Source organism: Pygocentrus nattereri, chromosome 27 (genome assembly GCF_015220715.1).
Source record: "Pygocentrus nattereri isolate fPygNat1 chromosome 27, fPygNat1.pri, whole genome shotgun sequence".
NCBI classification, from domain to species: Eukaryota; Metazoa; Chordata; class Actinopteri; order Characiformes; family Serrasalmidae; genus Pygocentrus; species Pygocentrus nattereri.
This window is the reverse complement of record NC_051237.1, coordinates 24510555-24522493: the sequence shown is the minus strand read 5'-3', so window position 1 is coordinate 24522493 and position 11939 is coordinate 24510555. Positions and strand designations below refer to the sequence as shown.

The following is an 11939-nucleotide window of genomic DNA, read 5'->3' as shown; positions in this document are numbered from 1 at the left end:
CCCTTTATTTTTTTGAGCAGTATATATATATATATATATATATATATTTTTTTTTTTTTTTTTGGTATAATGTGTGTATAACTACTACTTCCAGAAATTGATCTTTGCTCTTATTTGTAATATCATTTACCACTGTAGGTGGCGATGATGACAGAAATCTACATTCAGCACTGTTTTCAGACCCTCATTAAAACACATCGGTTGCTGCTGCTACATATTTATCTGCACTGTGACCGTCCTGTACTTCATGTGGGCTTGTTTGCTGAAATGATATATGCTTTCATATCTTATATACTATTTATTTTATTTTCAGTTCTGGCCATTTCCAGCAGGTGGTGCTGATGGCAAAATCTACCCCCCTGCTAACAGTAGAATGCTCTGAAATGAATACAGTCAGACAAGTGTAATCAATGATCTGAACACTTTATTGATTTCATCACTCAGCGCCGGGTTCCCGGACACTCAAAGTGCTTGTGTTCGCTGGACTTGTGATCTCCTCACAAGGTCTCATTCACAGCCTTGGAGGTGGAGCTGACCACTTTGCCGTCCACCACCTCCTCCACAATGGTCACCACTTTGCGTGTTGTGCTGGAGGTGGAGCTGGAGCCGGAGGTGGAGCTGGAGACTACAGCAGAGGTTTTGGTGGAGCTGCAGGGACAGAGGAAGATTATTGACGTTTCAGAATAATATATATGTTGCCAATTTACTATGAAGGCTCATTATAAAATATATACTATATATACGGTTTGTATTTGAAATATATTGACAAAATATGTTTATTTTTTCTTGGGGACTCTTTGGAAAATATATTCCGGTATATTATTTATGTTTGGGAAAATATTGGCTGACTGCAACATAATACATTTTTTATGATGTTCTCATATCTTAATATCTTCCTTTTCCATTTTGCTTTATACTATATCATATTATACAGGACATTTGCAATATATTACATTTTTGAATGTTGACTCATATATAAAATAAATTCTAGCATATTGTATTTCAATTTTGATATATATTGATAACAAATAGGCAATATATTTCCCAATGTGGGCTGATCTGAAGATATATTCTAATAGGTTGTATTTATCTATTGCCAACGTATTTTCAATGTAGTCCATTTTCCATTGTGTATTCATCTGAAACTGTATTCTAAGGCTGGAATGTATTTGTAGTGTATTCTGTGTTCCTGAGGGGCCTCACCTGCTGCTGGTCTCTCCATCCAGCAGTCTTCTGTACTCGGCGATCTCCAGCTCCAGTCTGGTCTTGATGTCCAGCAGCATCTGGTACTCGTGACCCTGCCGCTCCAGGTCAGCACGGAGCTGCACCAGCTGCTCCTCTAGACTGGATACCTGCATCTGGTAGCCAGCGAGCCTGGAAGCGTAACGAGCTTGGGTCTCTGCCAGTGTGGCTTCGAGTGACGCTTTCTGTTGAGGAGAAGTCAGTTTGGTAAATGTGTCCCAGAAGAACCTACTGTGAGGTTCTACAGGCATTTTTCCAGGCGCTCACCATGCTGAGTTGCGACTGAAGCTCGATCTCCAGCCCCTGCAGTATGCGCTTGATTTCTGTGACTTCTGACCGGTTCGTCTGGAGGGTTTCTGTGCTTTTGGCGACTTCTTTGTTCAATGATTCGCTCTGTGAGGAAAGATGTTCGCAAAACAGTCCAATGAGACAAGGCAGTTTTTAGAAGACCATTTGCTCCTTATTTAGAGCACATGTTAATTCTTACCTTGGTCTGGAACCACGCCTCAAGATCTCTGCGATTCTTGGCGGCGACGGCCTCATAGTGCTCGCGGATGTCAGCCATGACTTTGCTGAGGTCTTCCTGTGGTTTGGCTTCAACTTCTACGTGGACCTGTCCGCTCATCTGGTCGCGCATGGCCAGGAGTTCCTGAAGATGCAGGGACAGCATCAAACTTTGTTGACTTAAAAACGCATCTCATTACCCACAGCTCTCAAACGAGAGCAAACGATGGGTCTGCCTCTCTTTTTACCAATTCCTTTATCACGCTCACCTCCTCATGGTTCTTCTTGAGGAACACCAACTCTTCCTTCAGACCCTCAATCTGCATCTCCAGGTCAGACCTGGCCAAGGTCAGCTCATCCAGAACCTTCTTCAACCCAGCGATGTCAGCGTCCACGGACTGTCTCATGGCCAGCTCATTCTCGTACCTGCAGAGAACAGGGAGGGGTTACAGATTCTTCAGAACTTCACATGTTATGAGGAACACCAGATCTTGTGTTAGATTCATTTGGACTTACTTGACCCTGAAGTCATCTGCGGCCAGCTTGGCATTGTCAATGCTGAGGTAGATGCCTCCATTGACACGTGTGGCATCCTGGATCTGAAGAAGAGCAAGTAATAGGTTAAGGTCAGCTGACAGTTAGATGTACTTAGTTGACCACTGAGGGCTCGATCTTATGGACATTTGAAGATCTCCACTGTGGTGTTCCATGCAATTCAAAACCAAATATAGCAACTGTTTAAGGATTATTGAGGTTCCTTTGAGCTTTAGCCTTTGTTTAGGTCTAGTTTGGACCTCTTTGCTTGATAATGAATGGTAGGTTGTGGGACTGGGTGTAGTGTTTACACTGTAGGATACTGTGTTCAGAGATGAATTGACACTGCAACGTGAAAAGACCAACCAAGGAATGTTATATTGAATGTAGAGAACAATAATGTTTCTTGATTTTAAGCTTCTGCGTTGCTTACATGATTGCAAGGGATAGATCGGATCAATTTGGGTGTTTATAAATCTTCAGGCTTATTTATTCTGTAACTACCCTGAGATATTTGGTAACTACTATGCAAGACATTCAGGAACTGTTATAGATCCTTAGAGTTTCGAGGGTTGAAACTGTGGTTTATTAAACACTTTGACATACCTTGCCCTGGAGGTCACTGATGGTGGCGTAGTATGCAGAGTAATCCCGAGACTTGGGAGAAGTCTTGCTCTCCAGGAACTGGCGGATCTTCAGCTCCAGCTCAGCATTGGCCTTCTCCAGGGAGCGCACCTTCTCCAGGTAGGTGGCCAGACGGTCGTTGAGGTTCTGCATGGTGGCCTTCTCGTTGGCGGACACATCGATCGCTTCGGACAGGTTGAAGCCACCTCCGGCACCACCTCCGAAGCCACCTCCGGCACCACCTCCGAAGCCACCTCCGGCACCACCTCCGAAGCCACCTCCGGCACCACCTCCGAAGCCACCTCCAGCGCCACCTCCGAAGCCACTTCCAGCGCCAGCTCGTAAGCCAAAGCCACCTGTTCCAGAACTAGCAAAGAAAGGGCCAATAGAACTAGAAATACGAACCCCACCGCTTCCTGCACCTCCGTGCATGCTAGCGGCCCTCCCAACACTCATACGGCCTCCGGATCCTCCTGAGGACCTGAAGCTGTAGTTGGAGAAGGATGTCATGCTGCTGGAAGATTTCTGTAACTCTGCTCTGGCTGAAGAGGGAGTGAGGGCTGAGATGAGGACCGGCATGTTTTTATACAGTAGAAGAGGGGAGGGAATGAAGGAGAGTGAAAGCGAGGGGAAGGGAGGATAAATCAGACTACTCCCAACCCCCAAGGCAAATACATACATGCACAAAACTGCACAAAACCACACATGCAAACAGCATATGGGCTGCAGGTGTCAACACCCACCCAATAAAAGCTTAACAAAACATGAGCATATCCGACTCCGAAGCGTCAGCTGTCAATAATTTTCATTCTGCTCCTCTAAGCTGAGTGAGTTAAAGACATTGTGTTAAAAATGATATTGAAATTTCCTAAAACTTTCACACCGTACTGTAGATTAACTTACTAATATATTTGAGCAGACGTCAAAGTATTGAAATATTATGTTCATTATGTGGCCATACTCAGGAAAGCAAATCCATCAGAATGCACAGAAATCTATAAAGTAGGTGGGCAAATATAAATCTAAATATTTATAAAACATAATTTTGTGATATGTCAAGAAATTTTCATGATACATAATATGTCCTGATAATTATTTTTTCAGACATCTGATCAGCTGGAACAGAGAATAAGAACCAGTAGTGCTGTATTTAAAAAAAGAAAACATCAAACACTGTGAATACAATGATTTGTATTCAGTATTTGGCACTAAATCCAAATTCATGTTGAGAATGACCCCAAACTTGTTGCTGAAATCCTTCAATTCAGATCTCATCAGATCTTAGTGCAGCTTTTAATACTGTTGACCCCAAGATTCTAGTCCACTGGCTTGAATGCTGAGTCTGCCTCTGAGGCACAGTTTTGTAATGGCTTAAATCATGTTTAGGTAAAAGGCAGGAAATAATTAAACAAAAAGATTTGCCATTTCTCGTGGAGTCCCTCAAGGTTCAGTCTTAGGGCCTTTGTTTTTCTCTTTGTACATGCTACCTCTTGGTGATGTCATTAGGAAACATATCAATTTTCATAGGTATGCTGACGACACTCAGCTATACATCTCTATTCCTTCTGATGATCAAGGATCTGTAGACAGACTAACCAGCTGTGGGCCAGATGTTTCTCAGTGGATATCACAAAAGTGTCTACAATCAAATCAGTACTTCAGATTCTGAGAAATCTGAAATACTGATTGTTGCTGCTCAAACTCAGAGGAAGCTGCTTTATGAGACTCTCAGCTCTTTATCTTCATAAACCAAACCTGCAGTAGAAACATGGGTGAGGTCTCAGACTCTGAGCTCTGTTTAATCTGCATGTAAACACAGTCAATAAAGAAGAAAATCAGTAAAGTTCAGGCTTTTCTCTCTCAGAGCAACGCAGAGAAACTCATAGCTGTGTTTGTTCAACAGAGTTGATCACTGTAATGGTCTAATAATAATAATAATAATAATACTAGTCCTACTAATAATAATAACAATAATAATATGAGTACTACTACTAATAATAACGAAATATGTTGAGCATGTTACAGTAGATTGTGGTGCGATTTATCATAGTAATGATGTATATTTAAAGTATTCAATGAGAATATTTAATTCATTCAGATCTAGGATGTGTTATTTGAGTGTTCCCTTTATTTTTTTGAGCAGTATATATATATATATATATATATATATATTTTTTTTTTTTTTGGTATAATGTGTGTATAACTACTACTTCCAGAAATTGATCTTTGCTCTTATTTGTAATATCATTTTACCCCTGTAGGTGGCGATGATGACAGAAATCTACATTCAGCACTGTTTTCAGACCCTCATTAAAACACATCGGTTGCTGCTGCTACATATTTATCTGCACTGTGACCGTCCTGTACTTCATGTGGGCTTGTTTGCTGAAATGATATATGCTTTCATATCTTATATACTATTTATTTTATTTTCAGTTCTGGCCATTTCCAGCAGGTGGTGCTGATGGCAAAATCTACCCCCCTGCTAACAGTAGAATGCTCTGAAATGAATACAGTCAGACAAGTGTAATCAATGATCTGAACACTTTATTGATTTCATCACTCAGCGCCGGGTTCCCGGACACTCAAAGTGCTTGTGTTCGCTGGACTTGTGATCTCCTCACAAGGTCTCATTCACAGCCTTGGAGGTGGAGCTGACCACTTTGCCGTCCACCACCTCCTCCACAATGGTCACCACTTTGCGTGTTGTGCTGGAGGTGGAGCTGGAGCCGGAGGTGGAGCTGGAGACTACAGCAGAGGTTTTGGTGGAGCTGCAGGGACAGAGGAAGATTATTGACGTTTCAGAATAATATATATGTTGCCAATTTACTATGAAGGCTCATTATAAAATATATACTATACATACTGTTTGTATTTGAAATATATTGACAAAATATGTTTATTTTTTCTTGGGGACTCTTTGGAAAATATATTCCGGTATATTATTTATGTTTGGGAAAATATTGGCTGACTGCAACATAATACATTTTTTATGATGTTCTCATATCTTAATATCTTCCTTTTCCATTTTGCTTTATACTATATCATATTATACAGGACATTTGCAATATATTACATTTTTGAATGTTGACTCATATATAAAATAAATTCTAGCATATTGTATTTCAATTTGATATATATTGATAAAAAATATGCAATATATTTCCCAATGTGGGCTGATCTGAAGATATATTCTAATAGGTTGTATTTATCTATTGCCAACGTATTTTCAATGTAGTCCATTTTCCATTGTGTATTCATCTGAAACTGTATTCTAATGCTGGAATGTATTTGGAGTGTATTCTGTGTTCCTGAGGGGCCTCACCTGCTACTGGTCTCTCCATCCAGCAGTCTTCTGTACTCGGCGATCTCCAGCTCCAGTCTGGTCTTGATGTCCAGCAGCATCTGGTACTCGTGACCCTGCCGCTCCAGGTCAGCGCGGAGCTGCACCAGCTGCTCCTCTAGACTGGATACCTGCATCTGGTAGCCAGCGAGCATGGAAGCGTAGCGAGCTTGTGTGTCTGCCAGTGTGGCTTCGAGTGACGCTTTCTGTTGAGGAGAAATCAGTTTGGTAAATGTGTTCCAGAAGAACCTACTGTGAGGTTCTACAGGCATTTTTCCAGGCGCTCACCATGCTGAGTTGCGACTGAAGCTCGATCTCCAGCCCCTGCAGTGTGCGCTTGATTTCTGTGACTTCTGACCGGTTCGTCTGGAGGGTTTCTGTGCTTTTGGCGACTTCTTTGTTCAATGATTCGCTCTGTGAGGAAAGATGTTCGCAAAACAGTCCAATGAGACAAGGCAGTTTTTAGAAGACCATTTGCTCCTTATTTAGAGCACATGTTAAATCTTACCTTGGTCTGGAACCACGCCTCAAGATCTCTGCGATTCTTGGCGGCGACGGCCTCATAGTGCTCGCGGATGTCAGCCATGACTTTGCTGAGGTCTTCCTGTGGTTTGGCGTCAACTTCTACGTGGACCTGTCCGCTCATCTGGTCACGCATGGCCAGGAGTTCCTGAAGATGCAGGGACAGCGTCAAACTTTGTTGACTTTAAAATGCATCTCATTACCCACAGCTCTCAAACGAGAGCAAACGATGGGTCTGCCTCTCTTTTTACCAATTCCTTTCTCACGCTCACCTCCTCATGGTTCTTCTTGAGGAACACCAACTCTTCCTTCAGACCCTCAATCTGCATCTCCAGGTCAGACCTGGCCAAGGTCAGCTCATCCAGGACCTTCCTCAACCCAGCGATGTCAGCGTCCACGGACTGTCTCATGGCCAGCTCATTCTCGTACCTGCAGAGAACAGGGAGGGGTTACAGATTCTGCAGGAACTTCACATGAAATGAGCAACACCAGATCTTGTGTTAGGTTCATTTGGACTTACTTGACCCTGAAGTCATCTGCGGCCAGCTTGGCATTGTCAATGCTGAGGTAGATGCCTCCATTGACACGTGTGGCATCCTGGATCTGAAGAAGAGCAAGTAATAGGTTAAGGTCAGCTGACAGTTAGATGTACTTAGCTGACCACTGAGGGCTTGATCTTATGGACATTTGAAGATCTCCACTGTGGTGTTCCATGCAATTTAAAACCAAATATAGCAACTGTTTAAGGATTATTGAGGTTCCTTTGAGCTTTAGCCTTTGTTTAGGTCTAGTTTGGACCTCTTTGCTTGATAATGAATGGTAGGTTGTGGGACTGGGTGTAGTGTTTACACTGTAGGATACTGTGTTCAGAGATGAACTGACACTGCAACGTGAAAAGGCCAACCAAGGAATGTTATATTGAATGTAGAGAACAATAATGTTTCTTGATTTTAAGCTTCTGCATTACTTACATGATTGCAAGGGATAGATCGGATCAATTTGGGTGTTTATAAATCTTCAGGCTTATTTATTCTGTAACTACCCTGAGATATTTGGTAACTACTATGCAAGACATTAAAGAACTGTTATAGATCCTTAGAGTTTCGAGGGTTGAAACTGTGGTTTATTAAACACTTTGACATACCTTGCCCTGGAGGTCACTGATGGTGGCGTAGTATGCAGAGTAGTCCCGGGACTTGGGAGAAGTCTTGCTCTCCAGGAACTGGCGGATCTTCAGCTCCAGCTCAGCATTGGCCTTCTCCAGGGAGCGCACCTTCTCCAGGTAGGTGGCCAGACGGTCGTTGAGGTTCTGCATGGTGGCCTTCTCGTTGGCAGACACATCAATCGCTTCAGACAGGTTGAAGCCACCTCCGGCACCACCTCCGAAGCCACCTCCAGCGCCACCTCCGAAGCCACCTCCAGCGCCACCTCCGAAGCCACTTCCAGCGCCACCTCCAAAGCCAAAGCCACCTGATCCAGCACTAGCAAAGGAACGGCCAACAGAACTGCTAGAGATACGAACCCCACCACTTCCTGCACCTCCGTACATGCTAGCGGCCCTCCCAACACTCATACGGCCTCCGGATCCTCCTGAGGACCTGAAGCTGTAGTTGGAGAAGGATGTCATGCTGCTGGAAGATTTCTGTAGCTCTGCTCTGGCTGAAGAGGGAATGAGTGCGGAGATGAGGACCGGCATGTTTTTATACAGTAGAAGAGGGGAGGGAATGAAGGAGAGTGAAAGCGAGGGGAGGGGAGGATAAATCAGACTACTCCCAACCCCCAAGGCAAATACATACATGCACAAAACTGCACAAAACCACACATGCAAACAGCATATGGGCTGCAGGTGTCCACACCCACCCAACAAAAGCTTAACAAAACAGGAGCATATCCGACTCCGAAGCGTCAGCTGTCATTAATTTTCATTCTGCTCCTCTAAGCTGAGTGAGGTAAAGACATTGTGTTAAAAATGATACGGCAAAGAATGTCAGTCCTTAACTTCTTTACCCCTAAAGGTCTGTAAGAGTTCCACACTGCAGGTCCTCACTTGCATACAGAGCAAATACATTTATTTTATAGTAGATATTGAATAAGGTGTTCTCAGAGTTCTGCATAATTAAGTGGCTAAGATGTAATCAAAGGCGTTCAGAGTGGTTTGGTGTGAAACATTCCATTCTAGATAAACTTACCGAGTCAGAACTGTTCACAGTGGTGGTGATAGGAACCAAACGTCTCCCTCTAAAAGCTCCTCACAGAAAGTTCCTACATGAACTGGTTCTGAATTCACTGCCTGATGACTGAGACTCTGTTTTATGAGAGTTTAGAGAACTTCAACTCCATTCATGGTGGAGGGAGACATGCAGGGCGCTGTGCGGCAAAATAGTCCCCAAAGAAAACGGATTTTTCCAGATTTTCCACTATTTTATCATTTCACCATGGCTGGCGCATCACTGCAGTTTGAATGAATGATCTACTGATGATGGACCAAACGCTCCTTAAATTTGTGTGTATACAATATTGGCTTACTTTAAAATTTCCAGTCCATCAAACATTGGATGAATTTGCAAGATGTGCATTGTTTTTATGCTCCTTTGCGATTTAATCTTCAATATTTTTCCAATTATTTGTTAAGCTAACAAACAAACAAAACATTTGAGCTGGATTTAGTTCACTGGTGGTAAATAAAATAGCAATATTAATAAATAAACAAGCTTCTCCACATTGAACCATTTCATTCATTCACCACTCTGAACGAATTTAATGGAAACTTGAAAAATTGGCAGAATTCCTACTTAATAACCGAATAATCAACCCGCAGTTTAAGGGCTTCATAAAACATGAACAACAGCAAAGTGTGGCTGAACAAAACCTCATCGTACCTTTACAGGCGAAGGACCTTCTTACCTTGAGGTGAAAGTTAATGTAACAATTTTTTCAGTTATTTTGGAGCGTTTCTGCTGGTCTGATCATCTTTACATGCTTAAAGGGTGATTAGAATCTGTAAATAATGTAAAACATAGCGTCGTCTTTGTGCGACACTCTTTCACCAAACCTCAAAGCCTGATGAGTGAACGTCTCCTGAATAGAAAAGCATGTACATGTAAACAACTGTGCAACAGTTGCTCGCAGAGCATAGAGGCTGCAGGCGTCCACACCCATCACCAACAGCATGGAAGAGCGATATTCGGTCAGATGTCTGGTGTCATAAATCTGCACTTTACTCCACCTGGCTGAGTTAAAGTCATTGTGGATTAAAGCAAAACCACCTGCAAGTATATCAGCATTTCAGTAACACTCAGCAACCACATGCACGGACGATTCGGGGGGCATTCACCATGAACCTGAACATAATTTACAGTGTAACAGGTGCGAAATACAGGTCGGACCCCATAATGAACCTCTGGGACCTGCTCAATGTCTCAAAATCTAAATTCGGGTAAATTCAGTGAAGCTGATTGTTTAACTGCTTCCCCCAAAATCAGCTTCTGTCTCTGGGGTTCTTAAATAACTAGAGCTGCAGCAAAGCTCTGCCTCAGGGTGGCGCTCTAGCAGACAAGCTCACCCAGTTGGATCTTCATAGTCTAGAAACCGTAAGTCTGTCCACTCTGCCGAAATTCCAGTAAGAGAATAAGAATCTGTGCACAAACTGAAGTTTGCATGATTCTGTTCTTTTATTTTCTGGATCCGTTTGGTCTAAAATTAAGTGCTAAAGCTTCAAAGTGAGAGATCAGCAGTAAAGCAGAACAGGAGCTGAACAAGCACAATAAAATGAAATTAAACCCAAACAAAGAGAATTTGGGACTAAATGTTAACGACTGTGATAGAATTCAGTGAAAAGTACAGCACTGTGCGAAAGTCTTAGGCACCCAAGACACATTTTCAAAATCTCTTTATTTGTGTAGTTTATGTTTATTTGCTGAGAAAAGTGTTAATATTTGAATAAACAAAATGTATAGAATATTAATTAATAATTTTCTGGTTGTTGGTGTGTTTGTTTACCTATCTCCAAGCCTCTCATCGAGGAACTCCAGTATTATATGTAGTTAAAAAGCAGCTCCTGGTTTGACCAATCAGTGCTCAGTAAATTGAGCTCATGATGTAACTGATGATATTAACGAGTCTCTGTGGCGGCTGTGAAGGTGTCCAGGAAAAATATGGACCCGAGAAATTCTTGTTCCTTTTTATTGTTTTTCTGTTTATTTGAATTATGAATACGACTTTATTCTAATGTATATTGTGATAAACTCACTGCTGAGGTCAACTGTTTAAAAATTTGCTTAGATGTCTAAAACTTTCACACAGTGCTGTAGATTAACTTATTCACTAATATACTTGAGCAAATGTCAAAGTATTGAAAGATTATGTTCATTATGTTGCCATACTCAGGAAAGCAAATCTATCAGAATGCACAGAAATATATAAAGTAGGTGGGCAAATATAAATCTAAATATTTAAAAAACATAATTCTGTGATACGTCAAGAAATTTTCACGATAATAATATGTCCTGATAATTATTTTTTTGAGACATCTGATCAGCTGGAACAGAGAATAAGAACCAGTAGTGCTGTATTTAAAAAAATACCATCAGAAACTGTGAATACAATGATTTGTATTCAGTATTTGGCACTAAATCCAAATTCATGTTGAGAATGACCCCAAACTTGGTGCTGAAATCCTTCAATTCAGATCTCATCAGATCTTAGTGCAGCTTTTAATACTGTTGACCCCAAGATTCTAGTCCACTGGCTTGAATGCTGAGTCTGCCTCTGAGGCACAGTTTTGTAATGGCTTAAATCATGTTTAGGGTAAAGGCAGGAAATAATTAAACAAAAAGGTGTGCCAATTCTCCTGGAGTCCCTCAAGGTTCAGTCTTAGGGCCTTTGTTTTTTTCTTTGTACATGCTACCTCTAGGTGATGCCATTAGGAAACATAATGTCAATTTTCATAGCTATGCTGACGACACTCAGCTATACATCTCTATTCCTTCTGATGATCAAGGATCTGTAGACAGACTAACCAGCTGTGGGCCAGATGTTTCTCAGTGGATATCACAAAAGTGTCTACAATCAAATCAATACTTCAGATTCTGAGAAATCTGAAATACTGATTGTTGCTGCTCAAACTCAGAGGAAGCTGCTTTATGAGACTCTCAGCTCTTTATCTTCATAA

The 11939-nt window shown here is 41.9% G+C and overlaps 2 protein-coding genes across 3 annotated transcripts; both read right to left on the bottom strand.

Moving 5' to 3' along the window:
* Positions 1–406: 406 nt before the first annotated feature.
* On the bottom strand, positions 407–3449 carry LOC119262575 (keratin, type I cytoskeletal 13-like). 2 transcript variants are annotated; one of them, XM_037535510.1, is made up of 8 exons: positions 3195–3449; positions 2887–3158; positions 2263–2345; positions 2016–2172; positions 1730–1891; positions 1510–1635; positions 1204–1427; positions 407–648 (listed from the first exon to the last, which is right to left on the bottom strand). In XM_037535510.1, the coding sequence occupies exons 1-8, from the start codon at positions 3412–3414 to the stop codon at positions 498–500; spliced, it is 1395 nt and encodes a 464-aa protein (XP_037391407.1). In that variant the 5' UTR covers positions 3415–3449; the 3' UTR covers positions 407–497. The 2 variants fall into 2 exon arrangements, with proteins under 2 accessions (XP_037391407.1, XP_037391406.1); XM_037535509.1 differs by having other exon boundaries at positions 2887–3449.
* Positions 3450–5433: 1984 nt separating this feature from the next.
* krt91 (keratin 91) lies at positions 5434–8487 on the bottom strand. The gene is made up of 7 exons (XM_017716197.1): positions 7914–8487; positions 7290–7372; positions 7042–7198; positions 6756–6917; positions 6536–6661; positions 6230–6453; positions 5434–5675 (listed from the first exon to the last, which is right to left on the bottom strand). The coding sequence occupies exons 1-7, from the start codon at positions 8463–8465 to the stop codon at positions 5525–5527; spliced, it is 1455 nt and encodes a 484-aa protein (XP_017571686.1). The 5' UTR covers positions 8466–8487; the 3' UTR covers positions 5434–5524.
* Between the last annotated feature and the right edge of the window lie 3452 nt (positions 8488–11939).